This window comes from Hippocampus comes, unplaced genomic scaffold (genome assembly GCF_001891065.2).
Source record: "Hippocampus comes isolate QL1 unplaced genomic scaffold, H_comes_QL1_v1.1 scaffold44, whole genome shotgun sequence".
In the NCBI taxonomy this organism is placed as follows: Eukaryota; Metazoa; Chordata; class Actinopteri; order Syngnathiformes; family Syngnathidae; genus Hippocampus; species Hippocampus comes.
The window spans coordinates 1,316,627-1,339,242 of NW_017805546.1; the positions used below are offsets into that span (position 1 = coordinate 1,316,627).

At 46.0% G+C, this 22,616-nt stretch overlaps 1 protein-coding gene across 2 annotated transcripts in view; it reads right to left on the bottom strand.

Annotated features, from left to right (window-relative positions):
• Positions 1-59: 59 nt before the first annotated feature.
• The window catches only part of wnt4 (wingless-type MMTV integration site family, member 4), a 23,182-nt gene continuing 625 nt past the window's right edge, over positions 60-22,616 (bottom strand). The window contains exons 2-7 of one of the 2 annotated variants that reach the window (XM_019879583.1): positions 18,865-19,241; positions 4,576-4,657; positions 3,941-4,094; positions 3,608-3,739; positions 2,930-3,072; positions 60-2,351 (exon numbers count right to left, since the gene is read on the bottom strand). In XM_019879583.1, the coding sequence (XP_019735142.1) occupies positions 1,881-2,351; positions 2,930-3,072; positions 3,608-3,739; positions 3,941-4,094; positions 4,576-4,657; positions 18,865-18,941 (1,059 nt within the window). In that variant the 5' untranslated portion in view covers positions 18,942-19,241 and the 3' untranslated portion in view covers positions 60-1,880. Of the gene's footprint in view, positions 2,352-2,929; positions 3,073-3,607; positions 3,740-3,940; positions 4,095-4,575; positions 4,658-18,864; positions 19,416-22,616 lie in introns of those variants that run through there. The other variant, XM_019879584.1, reaches the window with a different exon arrangement.

Genomic DNA, 22,616 nt, shown 5'->3' on the forward strand with positions numbered 1-22,616 from the left:
CACACACACACACACACACACACACACACGCACGCACACACATACACACACACAGTTGAAAAGAGCAGTCAGCGACAACATATGTATTTGACACAGCATATATTCAACATGAACAGACATTCATAGGCAGTATAATCTTCAGTGTATACGTCTTTACAGGTCTACATTATGATTATTATAATGAGAGCACATTATTATTATAGGCAAGCGTGGCTTTTGGGTGGTACAAATTGGCCATATGTGGTCACACGTGCGATGCTGCGGCGCGGGGTGAGGGCTTTATGTGCGGTTGGAGAGAAAGTGCTTCAGTCATCATGCATGGTGAACAGGCTCGGCAACCATCCGTCAGACGACGTCGACTTTTCGTGGTGTTTGCATCGTGTCTGGTAAATATGTTTTGTTTTTTTTTTGTTTGTTTTTTTGGGATGTGTTTACAATGTCATATAGCAACTGGCCTTTGGCAAACGAGGGAATACAAGAGCACTGTGAAGGCCAACGCGGATCTGGTGTTCGTTTTTCTGTGTCTGGCAGGAGGAGGCCACAGTAGCGTGACATATGAATTCCAAAAAGAGGACCATTACCTCGTCACCATCCGCAAATGTGCGCTCTTTCATCTTGGCATGGGACTGTTTATTACAAGCAATCGTTCTTAGGAATTCATTCGTTCTTAAATCCCCAGGAACCAGATCCAAATGCATTTTTCTAAGGAGACTACATCTCTTTTAAAAAATGGATCTGGATCCAGATGATTTTGTGTGCAACCACCCGATGAAAGAAAATGGAGTTAATTCAACACCACCATTTTTCTTCAGTGCAACTTTGAAACCGATCATTCATTCAAAATCAGATTTTCAGGGGGATTTGTGAGCAATGTGGGGAACATTCTTACGTTAAGTTCTCCTTGAATGAAGGTGTGCTCAAAAAACAAACTGACTGCATTGCCATCCTTTCATTTTCAGTGCCACTGCATTTGGTAACCAAGTGGCTGTGCGATTCTGCAGTTCAGATTTGGATACTCATCATGAAATGTTGACAACGGAAAAAACTTTCATTATGTCCTGAACCAAACCATGCCGCTCGGTGTTTTCTCTATTAGCTCTCCTTGCCATTGATGGGCAAGGATCTTTTTAAGCGGGAATTAATGCATCTGAGTGTTTCTATTTTTTTCCCCTCTATTCGTGCTCGCGATTTTTGAGTTTGAGAAAGAGACAAAGGCGGCGATAGTGGCTTTCGCGTGTCATTCATCGGCACCCTTCGGACAAGAATCACGTCGGCATGTGAGTGTGTAAGTAGAGCAGCGTCATGAAACCGCGTGGCGCGAAACGCACAACTCTACGTCTGACGAAATCTTAGATCAGTGCAGCCATGCGCACACGGAAAGCAAATCACACCAAGTCCATGTAGGGCGGATTCAGTCTTTGCAGTGAGTCTTTTATGGATGCCCCCTTGAACGTGCAGCACTCCCATCGAGTCCCCAAAGCAGCAGCAGCAGCAGCAGCAAGGACAGAGGGCCACCAGCCCCCCTCGAGACCCAAATCCCTTAACGCCACCCACCCATGGGTGCTGTCTGTCCCTCCTTATCTCCGCTAGACTGCTCGCTCCTTCTTAGTCAATCCTAGATAAGCTCCTCAGTCTCAACAAATAAGTTAAACATTACAAGAAGGCGCAGAGGGAGGACGACGATTGAGAAGACACAAACAGCATGACAAGGAAGTGGATGCTGGCGCACTTCTCGGATACTCGTCGCGTTCCCATTGGCGAGCGGTAGAAGCTTTGGTCCTATCCAGCTGAAGGAGGAGCTTCATTCGTCCTCAGTGTGCTCTCGAGTCCCGATCGGGAGTGCGAGGCATCTGTTCTGTTCATCAGCAGGACCCGTTTCATCATCGGCAAGTGTGCATCTCCTCCATTTTGCGGCACTGCTTGCACTTGACATAGCAGCACCAGTGGAACTTACAGCTGCACCTGTCCACCACCTCAACCTGTTGCGTCTGAAAACCACGGCCGCAGCACATCAGCTCGCAGCCGTCGATGGCCTTGGAGGTTCGGTTACACTGGCGCCCCACCGTGCCCAGCATACCCGGCGTGCGGGGGTCGTGGTCGCAGAAGTCCGGGCTGGGTTCTAAGTAGACCAGATCTTCATCAGTGTGAGGTTTGAACTGGGAGTTGCGAGGCACCAGGACTTTGGCGGAGCCCATTTTGCGCTGCTCCACCTCGGTGGCCCCATCGAACTTCTCCTTGATGACGTTGCCCACCTTGCGGAAGGGGGGCATCGCTTTCCAGCAGGTCTTCACCTCACATGAGCCCGACACCCCGTGACATTTGCACTCCACGCGCATGTGAGCCAGGATGGCCTGAAAAGATGCCACAAACTTGATGCGCTGGCGGGATGATTTCATTCAAAATAGGAAAGTGCAAACATGCTCACCTGACAGTTTCGCAAATCATGAACCGAATGGAGATCAAATGCAAAAAGTACCCAAGAGTCCATCTTTACAAAAATAATTGTGCTCATTTTGGATTGACGCCAAAGTCCATCCATTTTCCATTTTTTTCATGCCGCTTATGTCCACTAGGGGCGGGAGTGAGCCTGCCCGTCCTGATTACGGATGATGTCATTTTATAGAACTGCGCCGCATCAAACCGAAGGCTCTCTAAAATACTTTAATGTGGTAAAATTATTTCGGCACACCTCTTGTGTTTGACCACGTAAGATAAAACAATAAAACTTTGTTCCGTGATGATTTGACCATATTTTTTTTTCAGCGCAAATTGAAATTAAAACAGACAGATATTGTTCTGAATCTTACAGACTCCACTTCTACAACAAAACTTGGTTTTGACGAGGCTGCTATACAGGAATCTAGATTACTTCCGTAACGACAAAACCCAAGGTTAAAGTGAACAGATGGCGGTGAGAGCCCCGAGTTACCTTCCTGCCGGCCTCATTGTTGTGCAGGTTCATGAGAGCCCGACTGGACGACTGGCCTTTACTCCTCTCCCTCACATCCACAAAGGACTGAGAAAAAGCCACTCCGTAAGCAATGTTGTCACTGCATCCCGACCACTGGAATCCTGTGACAAGACATTAGAATATCATTTAAAAAAAAAAAAAAAAAAGCTAACCTCCCTCCCAAAATACGGTATCAAATGTCACTGAAACGTCTGAGGTGATCCTCATAGTGTTGAACCAGCAAACCATTAGCCACAAGTCAGCAACTTTGCATTTTACTTATAAGAGGTCTCATTGTTTTGCCGTCTGGCTGCAACCGCAGTCTGACACCAGCACAACACTGAGTCAGTGATAATAGGCCCACGATAATCACACAAGCACCACTTTTAGTTAATGCACATTTAAGCAACGGCATTTATTGACTTTTTTTTTCTACTTGACTTGTTATTTTTTTACATAGCTACGGCTTTATCGTGGAAGAATTAAATGACCTATTTTTCCCCGTCGGATGAATGACAAATGATGTCGAACAGATGCTCTCTCCGAATATTGGAAGTATAATCGATTGGATGCGTTGTTGTGCTTGCCTTTTTTTTTTTTTTTTTTAATTATTATTTTGCACACGTGTATTTGCAAGCGGGAGAGAGTGATACACACCCTCTGGACTGACTCCGTGCACGTTGTGGTCACAGCCACATTTTTCGAGCTCTCCACTGCTGCAGGCCCTCGTGACCGCAAACGCCACACTGGCTGCTGAGATGGCATACACAAAGGCAGCCTCGCGGGTGCCTAAAAAACACACACACACACACACACACACACACACACACACACACACACACACGCACACACAAATTGACTCATTTTGCACAGAACGCACAAAAGACAAAGGTGTTGAATAAATGTTGGAATGAATATCGCATCGAATCACTTGTGTCCAAAAAGTGAGTTTGTTCTTAAGGAGTGAAGTGGTGAAGTGGCTGTGCTTACCCTGGGTGACCACTTTGCCAAACACGGGCATGCTCTCGAGAGTGGAGCAATTCCACCGACGGTTACGGAACTGGAACTGACACTCGTCTATCGCCAGCTGAGCACCGCGGCGCACCGCGTCCATCACCTCCACGCTGCGCTTACAGATCTGAACCTGCAGCGGAAGAGATGTGCGTCAGCGAGGTCAGGCGCGGGGTCACGGTATAAGGACCCTCGCAGCGTGACTGGGTCTCTGCAAATACGACGGCGTATTTGCAGAGACCCATATGGCAATTCACCGAGTGGACGCCGGGCAAAGAATGGGAATCTGGAGGGCCGAGAGAAGCATTTTAAAATGGTAGGCGTGAGTTACGATCGTTAGCAGGCTGCCTAAGCGCATCGCATGCATCCGCGTCAGGCTATTGCTCATCATAGCATGCGTGTGTACGTGCTAACGGGTCGATCGCGGGAGGTTGGAAGATCGAAAAAGTAGATCTTTGGTCAAAAAAAAATTGGGCACCCCTGCAATACTGATCATTTTGAAAGGACACCCATTGAACCAAATTAGAAGTTTGTATTTGATCGCCGTGGTGTGACTGAACACCGTTTTGTCTCTTGTGACAACAATAAGCTTGCCGTGCCATCGTTTAATGCACCTGTCTGTGGATGAGGCCTCGTAACCTCTCGCACGTCTCCTCATCCCGGATGCTTCCGACTGACGATAGCTTGGCCAGGTACCTGATGGGAGAGAGAACACAAATGATGGCAATGATTTGACTTTGTATGAACGAGCAACACCGTGTTGGAACACTGCGCTGACGCGAGCGAGTATACAAGCAGCAGAGAACGTATCCATCTCGTCGTGAACATGAAAATACAGCTAGCGCGTGGTGGTTTTAGCTCGCAGTTGGAGTTTAAGCGAAGATTGCGCGACTTTGCTGAAAAGCGCCGTTCACATTCAGTGGGGCAGGCTCAGTTCCCAGGATGTTGTGAGAATGTTTCGGATGAAGGTCTGGTTGGTGAGTACACTGTGAGGAGGGAAAGTGGTTTATCACAGACAGCACCTCGAGGCCAGACAGGTCAGAAAGATATACGGCATACACTCACATGCGCGCGCGTGCGCACACACAATTGTGGACGTGTGAGAAAAATGGCATCGGTCTTGATGCCCTGACCGCCGACAAGCAACCGCAAGCGCCCCAACTCACTTCACTCTCATATCTCCAGGCCCAGCTGCGCTTTACAGAAATAGGCTTTCACCATTTCCGAATTGCGCTTTGAGGTCGGAGCCTTGATTCTGTACTGTCTAAGCCGCCCAGAGGTTCCTGACATGTCATGTTTGATTGCTTGTTGAGTCTGAAACGAGTCCGCTGCTCTTGCGCACGTGTTTAAAAAAAAAAAAAAAAAAAGCTCTTTTATGGGCAGAAGCAACACTTTGAACGATCCATTGGGCTTTTATGGGCAGAAGCAACACTTTGAACGATCCATTTCGTTGACTTTTTTTTTTTTAATCAGGAAACCACAAAAACTTAAAGTACGTCATTTCTTTAACATTTCATTCGAGCTATTATTGATGCGAGTGAAAGTTCTGGAACATGTGACTTTGATTTGTATTTTGTCGCCAAGCTGTACGTGTCCTATTTTGTTGATTAGGCAAGTAAATATGCTAGTTAGAAGTGTAACCAACATGAAAACCACCATCTTGTCCTTGGGTGACAAATAAGCAATTGTGAAAGGAAGAGAAGACGAGCCGTTCCACAAACATTTGTTGAACGCTAATGCAGTCGTTTGGAATGTCCTGAAGAACAACGAACCCCCTGGGCTCACAAAGTCACAGATGTCAAATGGGGAAGGCAAAGAAAACAGCTGCATTTGGTGACTCGTATTTATCTTTTGTTGTCAAAGCCAAACGTTGTCAGTCTACAGCGAAAATAAAACAAAAAAAAAATTGCTTCAGTATTCGAGTTGCTTTTGAGGCGAGCGCACACAAGTGGCCCTCCAACGGACTTAAATGCTTTTATTCTGCCGCAGGAGAGCCTACCAGGTTTTCCTTAAGGTTTCCGAAGCCCCTTTTATGAGTACTGGGTTATGAGTTCCCAGGACCACACGTACCCTCCACAAAGCCCTTGCGTGTCTTTCTCGGTGGAATAGAGTGGCACATCGCCAGAGCTTGGGAAATTCTGCTGAAATGATTGAAAGCACTTTACTGGGATACTCAAAAAAAGCAAGAATTTCAATTTACACAGTCTGTAAAAAAAAAAAAAAAAGTGGTACAGCATCCTGAGATTTAGTTCCATTCGCTAGAACTTCAAATTCAGCTACATTTGTGGTCGTGCAAGACTCACGTGATATATCAACATTTTGCACAAGGCCTCAGAGATGCTCACAACGCAGACCAGCCCGAATGGTTTTACTCTGTGGACGTGTTTGCTTTTTCTTTGGCTTTTTTTGCATTGAATATCTGGGGGGCTATTTTTGTCGACAGGCGTAAAAACTGCCACATCTTCATTTGCTTGCTGGTGCAAGTCTAGTTCCTCATGTTCGAGAATTTGGCAGACCACGTTGCGCCTAGCTGGGGGCTCCAGCGGACCAAGTGCGTTTTCTACAACCCCGACGCACTTGACAATTTGATGACAAGAATTTGGACAAAGTAAAAGCAGCTTTAAACTGTTGGTGGATTTGATCGAGGCGCAGGTAGGCAAATTGAGTTCCACGAACGTGTGTGGTGGTGGATGTCATCATATTTCATTCATAGATATGACAACAGTGAGGCACAATCCCTCTAAATCTTTGTAGGAAATCGATTCATTGAAGCACGATCAAGTTGACTGCGTTCCCTCCCACAACAGCGCAAACGCCCTTTTCTACCCGTGGCCATCTTACAAAATACCAAAAGAAAGAAGACATGAAAATAGAGCCGTGGCCTCAACAAAGAATGAGTGGGTGTCAAGGTCAAAGCAGGGTTGCGGGTTGTTGTCTGGGCCCAAGTGTCGGGAGGCAATGCAGGAACTCAAAACAAAATGTTTTCATTTTCCAAAAATGACACAAAAGGCCTGCGGAATCCAAATATACTCAATTTATAGAAGTCCAAATAACAACACACAAATTAGCCAATCAAAATACGGCGGAACAGAGTTCGAGATGGGAACATGGCAGGGACACCAACAAAAGTAATGAGCCGATAAAGCCTGAGCAGGGAACTTTATTCAAGCAAACTGACAAGACAACAAGAAACAACTGCACAAGACGCCAGTGGCTGAAGGAGCTGATTGGTAGACATATAAGTGACAGAGGGGGAGGGAGGGGTCTGACGGGGACACATGGACAAAAACCTAATGAGACAAACATGAAAAAAAAACACAAGAAACAAGACATAACACAACAAACTAAATATATTGCAAAAAAAAAAAAAAAAAGAGCCACATTGTGTTGCTTTTACACATAAATTACTGTAGGGAATTCCTTTTAGATGAAAACGACAATTTAAGCCTGAATTGGATTTCTAACATTTCTTAACGGGGTTGAAAAAACAAATGAGAGAGCAAGCAGTTTCCCCGTCGTCCTTTCAGAAGTCGAGGAGGTCAAACACCTCCTTTCTTTCCAGGTCCCCTCTCATCTCATCTCATCCTCTCAACAGCGCAGATAATCCTCCTCTCTCGCGGCCTCTTTGAAGGCCGTGCCCGCCCCAACCAGACAATGTCCGTATTCAGCACTCATCACGGCGATAACCTCGCTCCCTGCCACTCCGCAGCATCTCAGCCATATCCGCCAACATACAGTCCACACTCGCAAGTGACCTCGCGGTGACTCACTTGTTGTAGATTGACTTGGAGCGTCTTCATTATGAAGACGGACACAGTTTCCATGATGGCGCTGTGGTATGCGACCGCACCAAGTATGTGTCTTGGTGTCTTTGTCACCAGCATGTCAGTGGGTTGATTTTGACCGCGGAGGACTCCTGACCACGTTAGCATTCGACGCTGCAAAGCGTGAAAAGAATACTCTGTGGAGCAACTTTTCTAATCGGTGACTCTGTTGTGAGGAGCGAATTTCTCATTTTTAAAAGCAAATTTCTAATTTCGAGGAGCATCTTTTTTTTCTGGTTCATCCCGTGGATTTGAAGCAAGGACTTTTTTTTAATGATGCAATAAAACTGGGACAATGTCATGAATGTTGACATGAATTCTCTTTTGTATAATCAACGATTTTTAGTTCTTAAATTCACATGATGTGGAACAGCAACCTGTATTGTCTTGTCTGGAAACATAAATTTCATTTCACTTATTCGCCTGCATTTTTACTGTGCAAAGTTGGATATGCTCGACTTTAACGCGGTTCCAGCCAGACATCTGCAAATTATTTGTTTTCCTAAGCACTTGATTCCAGTGTCTCGCGAATGCGTGTCAATCTTAAATAGCAATTAGCAACGCTTCTCCGTCTTTCCCTGCCATCCCTTCCTTGGTGACAATGGTTCCTGTCTCGATGAGCGATTTAGGTGTGACTCCGTGCTTAACTGGACTTGTAGGCACCCGTCCGGAGCTTGTTGCGAGCTAGCTGGTGCGGCGTCAGTAACGATAATTTTCCTCAACCCAAATGACATCTTTCAATAACGTCGCTCTCATGTAATCGGTTGATTCCCGCAAATGACAATTCAGAGCCAATTAAAGCTGAAAATCTTGTCATCTCTTGTCTCATACTGAATCCATACAAATGAAGGACTCGGCCTCACTCTTCCGATTCTTTTAGAAAGGATGGACATGGGGTTTTTTGGGGGTTTTTTTTTGGTTAAGTCATGGGAAAGGAACAGACAGACCTTGAGCAAGTGTGTTTCATTTTCAGCCCTCCGTCCTGTTATCTGCTCATTCTGCGGCGCGTACCCTTGCTTCCCTTAGACGAGGTTAACAAAACATCTCACCCAACAGGCAGAGGAGTCAACCCATAGATGGGCAGAGCAACACACACGCACACAGCGCCAGCTCACGTCTCTTCCCCCGTCTCGCACTCCCTCTTTCCTGCATAAATCCCACGGGCCTAAACCCAGTGGAGCCGGCGCTGTTGTGCAGGCCGTGACGCCTAATGCAACGCAAACACACAAGCGCTCCGTAGATGCACCTCGGGCCAGGTGGAATGAACCAAGCCTCCCACTTGGAACCCCCCGCAGCCTTGTGAAAATAAGAGATAAATCCAATCAGGGGAGACTTTATGAATATGTTATCTCGGACAGAAAATACTGACAAGAATGAAACTGGTCGCACACCGTGAGAAAACGACTTTGTCAAACCCTGACCCGACTGTTCACCAATAATTGTGCAATAATATTCAGACGGGCAATTCATATGAAACCATTAAGGTCCAAAATATTTCCATGCCTCGATTTTGTAAATAATTTTGCCTGTTCAGGGCCACAGTTGGACTGGATCCTATCTGTGCGGTTTTGGGTGAGATACCACTTTTTGGGTGTAGACTGTGCAGGAATGTAATCGAGGGTTGTTGCTGTTGTGCAAGTTTAGCAGGAGAGACTGCAGTCAAGGTTTTCTTTCTGGGACTTTCTCCCATCTACGCTCAGAATGGTCACAAACCATCCATCCATTTTGGATATTGCTTGTCCTCATTCGGATCCCAGACGAATTTAGGGGAGTGATACGGATTGCTTGCCAATTCATCGCAAGTCGCATTGAGTTAAACAACCTTTTCCAACTACATTCACGGATGAACTCCACGTGTATGATTTGGGAATGCGGGCGTAAAAAAAATTAAAATTAAAAACACACAAGTATGTCAACTCCACAGAGCATCACCTGAGCAGAAATTCAAACCCATGAGGTCGAGATTGTCAGTCTGACATGCTAACCACCCGTCCACCTGCTGCCTGGTCACCAACCCATGGTTGCATTCGTTTGGTTATTTTATTATTATTTTTTTTTTGCATGACTTCATAACTTTCTACACTCTGACTTTACAACTGCTTAACTATCTACACTACACCATTTCAGTCAACCGCGGTAGTAACACAAACCAAATAAGAAATGTCTTTGTTAAAAAAATAGCGATGAGAAAAACGAATCAAAATGAAACTTTTTTTGATTTAAAAATTATTAATCAGAAACTATCAAGCAAAAAAAAGAAATCCAGAAAGTGCAGCTCGAGATGATAAGAGACAAAACACTCTGAGTCGAATTCAGTAAAGGCTTGCGTGTTTTGCGTGACAAGCAAACAGAATAGTGTCAAAGCACGCGAAGATGGTGAAATGCGCCTCTGATAAATTCCTCTTTCTAGAATAATAATAATAATAATAATAATAATAATAATAATAATAATAATTGCCTAATGCGTCTTATTTAAAGACGTCTTTCTTGGCACAAAACGACACCGCACAATAGTTTACGTTTTAAAAACAACAAGACAGCAATCAAAACGGAAGGAGAGAAACTAATACGCTAAAAGAAAAAATAAATGGAGCAGAGTAAAATGAGAGATTGAGTGGTCAGTTCTAAACCGGTACGTTTTGAGTTGTGATTTGAATTGAACGAAGGAATCTCTCTCTTCTTAAATGCCGTTCCGGTCGGTCATGAGCGCAATATCCTTTGTGACCAGGACGTTAAGAAGGAGCGAAATGAAAGGGGCGATCAGCGGCCGCAGTTCATTGTGTATTTGGGTCACGTGATCCTCCTCCTCCTCCTCCTCCTCCTCCTTTTCATCATCGATAAAAGAAAGCCAGAATTTTGAAACAATCCTCCTGACAAAATGTGCCCTTTTACTACGCTCCATAGTACCGAGGCATACTGGAACCTGTAGAGGGCGCTATTTCACTAGTTTATTGTGATCCTTGCTCGTGAGCTGCTATGTCATCTGCCTTGATCAAGTCTCCTGACAGGAAGACTCTGTTCTATGCAATAGTTCATTTCAAAATGACCTTCGCGGAGATGAATGAATGTCAAGTGTACGGGCGAGTACAGAAGGTTTTGAAGTACCTTTTCCAGTCACTTGTTGAAGAAATACGAATGGTGAAAGTCAGGCTGTGGTGAATGGGCGGAAAAATGTGAGGCGAGCCCGATACTATGGTAATATGTTTGTTTGTTGGTGTGTTTATGAGCTTACACGTGTGTCTGGGTGTATTTATATGCCGGTGGCTCCACTAGAGCTCATTGCCCCCTAAAAATAACACGCTCTGCCAACACCACAAGCCTCACACGCAGAAACACAGACACGTTCACACATCCACCGTTTCATGCCAATTTGGGAAAAACAAATGAAAGACGGGAAAATCCACGGACTAACCTTTCGCCTGGTATCAGTGCCATCGCCCAATAAGGCTCGGAAACATTGTGCATGTGATTGGTGTGCGTGTGCACGCCTTTTGCGTGCTTGAGCCTATATCGACCGTAGCCTGCTTTCGAGACAAAATGTTACTTTTCGTGCCGCACTTCGGGTTGCAATTGAAAGCAGCTGAAAAGGTATTTCAGGTGATGTCGCAAGAACACCGTTCGTCATGTTGTAATTCCATAGGAGACAACAGCTGATTGTTTCTAAATGCACTCTTTCTAAACTTGGCTGTACCTCGTACCTGTGACCATTTCTTTGGACAATGTGAACTGGGTTATGATACGATGGTGGAAAATGTGGTTAGCATGTCTGTCTCACCCAGGGTCGCCGTTACCAAATTGAGACCCGATGCCCAATTGTCATTGTGTGTCCACCGAAAGGCCATTTTTCATGCCATGCCCCGAAAATATTTGTTTGGGGCATGTCCGAGTAATGATTCTGCTGACAGGGACATTTGTGACGGTTTTCTGATCATGTCTGAATGAATAGACTGATGTCAAAAAGATCATTTTGGCATTTCGAGAGTAACATATCCAATGCTGGCGTATGATTTATGCACTGTACTATAGATGCAAGGGCCTTGGCTTTCGCTTGCAGTTATCTTGACAGCAGACACTTTTTTTTTCCTTCCCGAAAATAGAAACAATATCACAGTATTTCATTGGACCTTGTACAGATTTGAGACACCCTGTGCCAGATGGAGCGAAGAATCCCGAGAACATTAGAGAGCTGGCGCCACGTTTCACAGTAGGTGCAGTTGTCCATTTCTTTCATGGCTTAGCAAAAGAAAAAAAAAAAACATGGCTGAAACTGACAGGACTGGAATTTGCCAAAAGCCATAAATCTTGGAGAATGTCCGTTAGATAGCAGAGACGGAAAACATGGTCTCATTTGCTGGTAAAGTGTCCTCCAATAGGACCAAAATATACAGCGAAAAATGGCAAGAGTAAAAACTTTACCGGCCCTTTGATGAGATCCACATCGAAATCCTATTGAAGGAGCTGAAACGTGTCGCCTGGAGATACGGTGCCCTTCAAACCTGAGACAGATGGAGCAGTTTGCTTACGAGAGGCTTTACTTTCATGGACAGCGCATCTATGACGGCGCACAAATGCTGGCGGATCCTGATTTCCGTGCCGGCGCAATCCTCTCTGCATATGTTTGCCAATACGGCCGACCGGTCTCCGCCATGTTTCGAATTGTTGGACATGCGCCAGATGGTGGCAGAAAGTCTCTCTTCATCTCGTGGAAGGGCACACAAGCAGTTGGGTGCGGAGGCTGACTCCAAGTTCCCACTTCACTCAATTACTTTTGGAACTTTTGTCCGATTTTTATTTCTCCCCCTAAACAGCAAGGCGCCCGCAATTTGCCCATGCGTGCAATGTTTTCAGCAGGCAGACTCTGTAAATCGTCACTCATGTCACCAGGCGAGTAAGCACTCACGTACCTGATTTATTCATACGGTCAGATTAGGGAGCATGTTATTTGTACGCAATTAACATGATGAGTTGAAAGAGCTTTTTCTATCATGTCAAAGACTCGCATTCATTCGCTGGCGAGATGTGGAAACGTCCTCGCTTGTGGCATTGCGATCATTCATGCAAAGTGGGCAAGTTTGGACACGCACCATCGAGCTTTCTATTTACACAGTTATCACACATGTGTAAACTATGTGTTGGACACATATTTGTATGGATAAAAGCCTATCTGTGAAGGAGGCTAGAATACATATTTGGTCCTCGCCTCATCACCGCTGAGTCTCCTTCTTTAAACTTTGCCTTTTCAACGTTAGATCGGGACGAAACGCGGGCGAAGGTCACGAAAGGGTCAGGCATGTGTTCACACACGAAGGCCAGGGTGTACCGATGGGAAGACAATAATGCGCATTCTTGTCCTGTACCATCCTCCTCAGCCTCTTATGAGACATGATGAAAGCGAGAATGTGCTGAATGAATTTAGTTTCATTCAACTTTATTTGGATGGCGCCGTAGCATACAAAATGCAACACAAAGGGCTTCACCTCCTGAAGCGGAGCCAGAATGGAGAACCCACCAGAAACAAACAAAAACTGAAAGAGGACGCAGTAAAGGCCTTGGAACATCATTTCAACTGAAGAAAGCAACGGTCTGCTAAAGTCACTGGCTCGCAGGCTTGGTGCGGAAATTGTAAGTCACTCAATAATAAAATATTGCACGTTAATTCAATCACTTCCGTTCCAATACATTTGGAGGGATGGTGTATATAAGCGACTGCTGCCCTTAAAAAAAAGAAGATAATCAGAGTGAAAGTCACATCTTAGGCTTGAGAGAAACTCCTCGCCAGCACCGAACAGTTGGAATGGTGCTCAGCCCAGCTCCAATCAGCTGTCCGCAGCCACTGTCGCCGCCGAGCGAGCGTCGGCCCACCTTCGTCGCCACCAGAGGGTGTGTTATGTCTCCCGAAAGACTGGCGCACTTCTCTGCGGAGTGCCACGATCGTATCTCATCTTTCAACGGGCGGCCGCCCGCTCTTTCTGCCCTCAACTAATCCTCGTCCCGATCTGGTCATCGTGAGCGATTCCCCCGCCGATTCAAGCGTGCCATGATAATTGCACACCCGGTGGTGACAAGAGGGCTTGAAATAACATGTCGCAAACCTCATTGCATGTCATGTGAATGCGAACAAAGTGTGAGGCGCCAGCGTGTGCTGCCAAGGTCTCCGCTTTCTCTGGTTACCCTGCCATCTCTTTAGCACCTCGCCATGCTTATACGGGACATGTGCTTGACTGCTCCTACACACAACACTTTCGTGCTACTAGTAAGGAGCGTCGCAGTTACCTGCTACCTGCTATCTGTTATCTGGAGTTGTCCTCATGGTCATGTTTGAAACCTGCTGACGGTTTTCTTGCCGTGCAGATTGTTCGGCACATTCCGTGCCAGGTACTGAATAAAAACAATAATATGGAATATCGTTGTCATTTCGCATTGTTTAATACACCAACAAGTTGTAATCGTGTTAACGATTAGCAATGAATAAATGTGAGGTGTCCAAACTAGGGCCCAGGGGCAATTTGCGGCCCATCATCCATGACATGACACTCTCTAGAGAGAGAGAGAGAGAGAGAGAGAGAGAGAGAGAGAGAGAGAGAGAGAGATACCTAGATGTAAAATTAAACATGCCATTTGACATGGGCCACAAGCTGAGTTCAAAAAGGTACAGGTGGGCAGAGTGGGAAGGGAGGGTGTACTGTGGAACTTTTCGCCATATTCGAAGGTACAAATGAACCATTCGTGATGAAAAGAATAACACAATTGATCTTCAAAGCACTGCAGTGAAGAAAGAGAATTCAATTTTAGAGGCAAAAATAGTGCCTTCCACTTTGCGCTCTGATTGATGAAGCCGTCACATGAATGATACTCTCGCAACTGAAAAATGGTCACCTGACTGCAGTTTTTTTTTTCTTTTTTTGGTTCTGAATATGAATATGCTGTTTAGTCGGGGTGGGATGATTCACTTACCTCGCGATTCCATTCAAGTCACACGACTTGTGTGACGATTAGATTTATATCACGAAAATTGATTTTACTGCGATTTGCAGTTCACGATTTTCTCAAAGAATACTTTCTTGCACATTTTAAAACAATATAAATCATACATAAATAAATTGAATCCTGCACTTCCATGCATGCAGCCAGATGAAAGTCAGTCCCTCCCGCCTCATTCAGATGACGTCACGTGACTCTGCTGATTCCTTTCAGACCGCTGACTCACCTCAACAAATTGTCCCCTCGCTGCCATCTGCTTGAGGAAAGCGGTAGCTTCACCTTTGCTTTTTGAAAATCATGGAAATCGATTCTGAACTTCCAATCCAAACATTCTGTTATTGCTTTCTTGACTGACTTTAGCATGTTTCAAACAGTGGACGACTTTTAAAGTGGCCCTTTCACACTTCCATTTTTCTGTATAAGGCCCTCAAACGAAAAGGTTCGGACACCCCTGGAAGAAATGAACAAATTCACACCCATCCTCTTATAAATAGGGATGTGGATTTACTCAAAATCAACCAATCATATTAAAAATAATCTTAGAAGGGAATTAGCAGGCAAGTGCCACCTGTTAAAGTCCAAATGCAGTTCAGCTGTACGAGTGTGCAAAAGCCTGAAAGTTTTGTGCTCACACTGGCTAGTAGTTGGAACTGTTCATAATTCCCACCACATTGATTAAGGCCCCACTTCCATTTGAAGAAAATCAGCTCCACAGCATGAGTATGTCATGTGCTTCACTTCGGGTATGAGATTCTTTTGCATGTGCACCCACACTATCTCAGGTTTTATTTTATTTTTTTCCCCCTCTCACAAAAACATTGATTTATGATTTTCAGTTGCACGGGTTATAGATCACCTAAATGCTGAGAATGTTTTGAAAGACAATGTCTTCGTCACGTTTTGTTCATGTCACAAAAATCTGGTATTTGAACATGGCCGTTTCCATCCACCGTCGAAAACATGCCACACTGAACTGGTGCAGTTCTTGTCAATAAATCTGGAAAGGCCGTCTTTCAGCCACGCGCACCACCAAGTAGGATAACATATATCCCATAGTGTTAATGAACTCCTCTGTGTTCATTTTATTTCACTTATTTTTTTAATCGAGATCATCATGATTTTTTTTTTTTTACACATACCGTACCTATAAAAATGCCTCTGAGGCCTCTCAGGGTATGTTCTACTCTCTGTACAACTGGAGACCTAAAGGGACAGGATATTAATTTCCCTCTGGATCCCATAACTTTTCCTTTGCTTCGGAGCCCCGTACAGCTGTCGTATCCGACTTGAAGACTCCTTTATTGCCCTGCGCTTGGTTGTTGCTGTTACATGACCGAAATTAGGCCCCACAGGTCCAAATTCTTCACCCAACACAGCTGTTACCTGCGTTGGGCCCGGTCCACCTAATATTTACACCCCAACTGCAAAAACAGGCACATTTCTTCCACAGTAAATCACTCTGTTTTTGAGCAAGCGCTATTGCCAGTACATTCGCCAAATTGCGGTGCGCGGCGGATGCGCGCACAGGCAGGTACACAATTAGATCAGGTGGTAATTAGTGAGCGTGTGCCACCATTACCATATGCATACACCCAAAATAGTACTTCAAGAAACATCCGCGTTCCCCGGGGACACATCCGGCAACATGCATGGCGGTTGCCAGCTCATGACAGGAGAAAGTGGGGAAAAAAAATCTGGTCGTTTTGAGTTTCCCCCCCATGACCCTCCACAGACCAACAAGTGCCATGTTTCTCAACCGGGCTAACTGTGCAAAAGCGGTGGAAACGCAGACAGTCCTCAGGACGCTTTCAGTCAAGCTCCTGAACTCTGTTACCACTCTCCCATTAAAAAAAAAAAAAAAAATGCACGCATTTATGGCATGCACAGTTTCAGTTTAAAGATTCCCATCATATCCACAACGGAAGTCCTGTAGCACCTGTGCAATACAATGACATTTTCTTTCTGAATGTGTGTGTGTGTGTGTGTCATTGTTTTAAAGTTATAGCAAATTTCAGGGTGAAAGAAAGACTTGTGTGTATTTGTAATTCAATTAGTCAAAATGGATCCAATCGGACCCAATACGTAAGGCAATAGCTCTCATTTCTAGAACATTGATCGTGAAAGGGTAAGCATGCATTGAGCAGCTTTAAGTTGCTCTCTAAATCTGACTACTGGGTGTCTCCTCGGTGCTGACAGCGTAGACCAGGGGTGTCAAACTCATTTTAGTTGCGGGCCAATTTGAAGTTGCGTCTTCCCTCGGAGGGCCGTTATCACACACAGTGAAACCCCAAAATTATTACTCGTACACGACAAACTAATAGATTACTACTTTTGAAATCAGTCAAGACAATTATACTAATTTGTTCAATAATTTATCACGTGAGTGGAAACTGGGCAAGAACATTATTGGAAAATCTTAACGTGATTTATTACACATGACAACTTGACATGAAATGTACAGATTTGAGCAAGTTGATGCACATGATTTGCTTTCGTGGGCCGCATAAAATGACCTGGCGGGCCCGATCTGGCCCCCGGGCCTTTCGGTTTGACACCTGGGGGGCGTCGACGGAAGCTCAGCTAAATCGGACGCATTAAAAATAAATACATTCGGTGAGTAATGAAATGAAGGCCACAAATATAAAACAATCAAGTTGGGCGGAATCCGTGCTAGCTGATTGCGCAACATCACGCCGCCGGGACGCGGAGGTGAAAGTGAAGCTTCGGCGCGTATGCGGTCCACGCACCAATCGCGGCGAGTAAGCCCATCGAGCAGACTGCAGGCAGCTCCGCGAGCCTGCCCGTACATGTCTGCTGTCACCACGCCTTCAGTCACAAACTGCACAATTAAACTCCGCGCTCGCTCGCTCGCTCGCTCGGTGACAGAGTTCAAGGTGTTTGCCAAAGACTTTCACGCGGCCTCCTCTTCTTATAGCGGGTCCGTATGCAAGCGGCGCTCTTATCTTCGTGTCAACATCAATTTTAATAACGAATGGCACAAAGTCACGCCCCCTGCCGTAACATGTTCTGAAAGTGGATGGGAATCGTCAGCATCGTACCGCGAGACCAAAAGACAGGCGCGCTTGGGGTTAGGGTTAGGGTGGGGGTGGTGGTGGGGCTGCAATGAATTTCGTGCAATGAATTGGCAAGGTTCCTCCCTTAATGATCGACGCCGCTCGTAAAAAAAATGTGTCGGGAGATAAGAGGTGGAATCGCAGCGCGAAAATGTACCGAAGTGCGGAGGAATGCGGGAAAAGCCACCTCACCATCCCATCCGCCTCCCACGGCGCGCAGGCGGAGCAGGCACGCACATGCGACCCGAGCGGACGCTTCGCAGTTGCGCAAGGCAAACTGCGGAAGACATTCCTCGTTTTTTGCGCTTGATCGCTGGCCGCTTCTCATCTTCTTCCAGAGCATGATTGCAATTTCATTTCACGTCGCGGGGTATCATAAATTACAACGGCTTGTGGGAATGCGTGACTTTTCATTTGGTCAGCGACGCCGCCTTTTTCAGATTCAGAAAAAAAAATACATCTATATAAATAAATGAAACTTTAAAAGACCATCTTCCACTCACATCAAAGTCCGCGTGGCTGGCCGGGTTCCCAACAAGTGAAGAAGTGCTCTTCATTCCGCCATTTACATGACGTTTAAGATTTGTGGCTTTCATTATCTGGTGTGTCTTCTTCATCTGTAAGTCTATAACACTCTTCTTGAACCAGAGTTATTGGTGTGATGCAAGAGACTCGTCTCATCCATTCTGCAGCCAATTATTGGAATATACGAGTTTCATATTGCGGCTTGCAAAACGACAAGTCATCACCCAAGTTGACATTTGCGCAGACATGCATGTTGTTTCTTTCTTTTTTTTTCCGAATAGTGCACACTTTTTTTTTTTTGCAGGAGTGGTGCATGCGGAGATTTGCACTATTAAGTCTCAGCGTTTGTGTTTGACTGAGCTACCCCCCAATCTAGTGAAGGCAGGGAAGATAAAAATGGAAATGAACGACATTTAGAAGTGGTTGCACGTGGAAGAACATTTTGAAAAACAAAAAAAGTAGGAATACATGAGGGAAAAAAAAAGGGACTGGAACTTACAGCCAGTTGCTGGCATTGGCCGAGAGGAGCACACAGCAGAGCATCAGCGCACAGCGCAACACGCACTCCTCTGTCATCTCAGCTCGGTGGGGAGGAGACGGATCGTCGAGAGTGGAAATAATCCCGTGATGGAGAGTGGTTGTCCTGGGCTGGGAATGAAGGGAAACTGCGGCACGCTTGGGACGAGGCTGCTGCTAATCCATCGCGTTCGCATCCAGCGCTTCGGCCACGGCCGCTGCACAGGCGCGCAGCTTGGCGGCGCGTCCGCACGATTCTCCCGTCCGTCCGCGCCTCCACTCCCGCAGGGGACCGAGGTGGATATGGCACGTTCTCAACAAATGACAGTCACACTTTGGACGAACCGTCACGCCGCGCGGCTATCCTCTCATCGGGTCCCTGAAACGCACGCACTGAGCGCTCGAAGTACGAGATCCACGACACACGCGAACACCTGAACGCACTCGCACACACCTGGCTCTGTCGGTGCCTCTGGCAGAGAACAGAGTGTGTGTGCTGACTTTAGTTGAGGGGCGGTGCGAGGATGTGGAGGTATGGCAGAGAGAGATGGGAGTTTTTGGGTCCGGGGATGAGGGAGGCGGGCTTCATGAGCCAGTGTGTGTGTGTGTGTGTGTGTGTGTGTGTGTGTGTGTGTGTGTGTGTGAAAGCGAGCGTGTTTATATGAGTGTTGGAGAGGAGTGGGGATAGCTGGGGAGGGCATTAGTGAATGGCTGTGCTATTGCATCCTCCCAGGAGACCTCTAAAACACATAGTGCCGTCTACACACACACACACACACACGCACACACACACACACACACACACACACACACACACACACACACACACACACACACACACACACACACACACTCACAGGCACGCACAGACACGCACAGACACGCATGCGCACACGCTCCCCAAACCACTTTTTGGCAACAGCTCACGCTCGCTGTCACACACTCGACCAAATTTTCTGTGGTCAACAGGCTATTTAAAGCTTGGCTGCAAAACGTCTGCGTTCGAACCCTGCAAATACCAAATAACATGACAAATGCGAGGGACACTCGTGACTGACGTGAACGTCTCGGGGAAGACAGTCCTCGTGTGCTGCCGCCATACGAGGACTTGAACAGCGAGGAAGAAGAGCTTGATAGAGAAGGGAGTTGTCATCGTGAAAATGCTTCATTTAGGAGCGATTTCACTCCTGCTTGCCAAATACGACCGTTCTCTAAAACGCGCGTCTTTCTTTCACAGCGACGCCGATACCAAGTGTTGGCATATGAAAATGATGAGCACAGATGAAAGAAGACGTTTGGTGCAGCATCGTGTTGCACTCAACATGAGATTTCTGCGCATAAGCCATCGCATTGACTCCAGCGGTCATGAATACATGATTGAAAATTGTCCTCTGCATCGAATGCTTCAGACAGATGATGCTCGTGCTGCCAAGGCGACCATGCAGATTTCTTGCCTCACGAGTAGTTGGGAGCGAGCCCATGCAGCCCTCACCGCCTCCGGGGTTGGATGGTCAGTGGCAGCAAAAAATGTTCAACTTGCTGAGACGTCAGACGCCGCGGCTCATTAAGAGCGGTGTTGGCAGAATGATTTCACAATGCTCGAACAGCAGCGGGAAAAGCATCCCTGCTGCTAATGGTCGGCCATGACACAGTCATTTCCAAATACGGGCAGGTTTGCCCGGTCATCTGTCGTCCCAGCAGTGTCCTTCCCCAGGTTACCACACTAACATTTCAACAAGAAATAAAATGGTGACGAGAGTCGACCGATGACAAATACTAGAAGCAAATGAAAAGTGCCAGGCGAACATACACTTTGGTGGAGCCCATGTTTCAAAGCAAACACGGTGAAGAGGCATTTAACTGTTATGCTGCGCATAAACTGCCAACAGAAGTGTAAATTATTGTAAATCCAAGTGTTGTGTTTTTGGATGAATGAAGCACTTGGAGTTGCCTTGTGTAATAAAACTGCCTTGTCTTTAAGATAATGTCTGTACAAAGTGTTAGTTGTTTTACATCCAACCAAACATCTTCTATTACGCTTAATCTGGGAGCTGGCGCCTGTCCCATCTGACCCATCGGACTTCAGTCCCTCACAGGAAAAATGCAGTACGGTATTTGCATTTCTACACAGCCTTAAAATTGTTTAAATATGTAATTCAGCGTAGCTTCATGGCCCAAATAAAATGCAGTGAGGTGTCAGAATGATTTGCTGGCTGAATGCCGAAGAAGCAGCACCGCTATAAATACGCGAGCACCAATATGATTTATTTTTCCGAAAAAGAAAGCATTTCAAACTTAGAAATGCTTATTATGCGACACCGTGTCAAATTGTGAGAATATTCTTTCAAATGCTGAATTGTCACATTTTTTTTTAAAATTCAGATAGTATGGAATAAGATCCACTTTCTAACTTTGGGCAAGTACAGATGAATGTGAGCAGCAGCCACTTCACTCTACTGTAAGCACACATTTACTTTCATATGAGGCTTGTGAGTGTGACCGCGGGTGTGTGTGTGTGTGTGTGTGTGTGTGTGTGTGTGTGTGTGTGTGTGTGTGTGTGTATTTAATCATGTGCGATAGATGCCTCTTTGACGAGCCTCCCCCGTGTTTTCCATGCGCATCGCTTCTCATGTCCACTTTTTATGCAAAACGTCTGCGTTCGAACCCTGCAAATACCAAATAACATGACAAATGCGAGGGACACTCGTGACTGACGTGAACGTCTCGGGGAAGACAGTCCTCGTGTGCTGCCGCCATACGAGGACTTGAACAGCGAGGAAGAAGAGCTTGATAGAGAAGGGAGTTGTCATCGTGAAAATGCTTCATTTAGGAGCGATTTCACTCCTGCTTGCCAAATACGACCGTTCTCTAAAACGCGCGTCTTTCTTTCACAGCGACGCCGATACCAAGTGTTGGCATATGAAAATGATGAGCACAGATGAAAGAAGACGTTTGGTGCAGCATCGTGTTGCACTCAACATGAGATTTCTGCGCATAAGCCATCGCATTGACTCCAGCGGTCATGAATACATGATTGAAAATTGTCCTCTGCATCGAATGCTTCAGACAGATGATGCTCGTGCTGCCAAGGCGACCATGCAGATTTCTTGCCTCACGAGTAGTTGGGAGCGAGCCCATGCAGCCCTCACCGCCTCCGGGGTTGGATGGTCAGTGGCAGCAAAAAATGTTCAACTTGCTGAGACGTCAGACGCCGCGGCTCATTAAGAGCGGTGTTGGCAGAATGATTTCACAATGCTCGAACAGCAGCGGGAAAAGCATCCCTGCTGCTAATGGTCGGCCATGACACAGTCATTTCCAAATACGGGCAGGTTTGCCCGGTCATCTGTCGTCCCAGCAGTGTCCTTCCCCAGGTTACCACACTAACATTTCAACAAGAAATAAAATGGTGACGAGAGTCGACCGATGACAAATACTAGAAGCAAATGAAAAGTGCCAGGCGAACATACACTTTGGTGGAGCCCATGTTTCAAAGCAAACACGGTGAAGAGGCATTTAACTGTTATGCTGCGCATAAACTGCCAACAGAAGTGTAAATTATTGTAAATCCAAGTGTTGTGTTTTTGGATGAATGAAGCACTTGGAGTTGCCTTGTGTAATAAAACTGCCTTGTCTTTAAGATAATGTCTGTACAAAGTGTTAGTTGTTTTACATCCAACCAAACATCTTCTATTACGCTTAATCTGCGAGCTGGCGCATGTCCCATCTCACCCCACG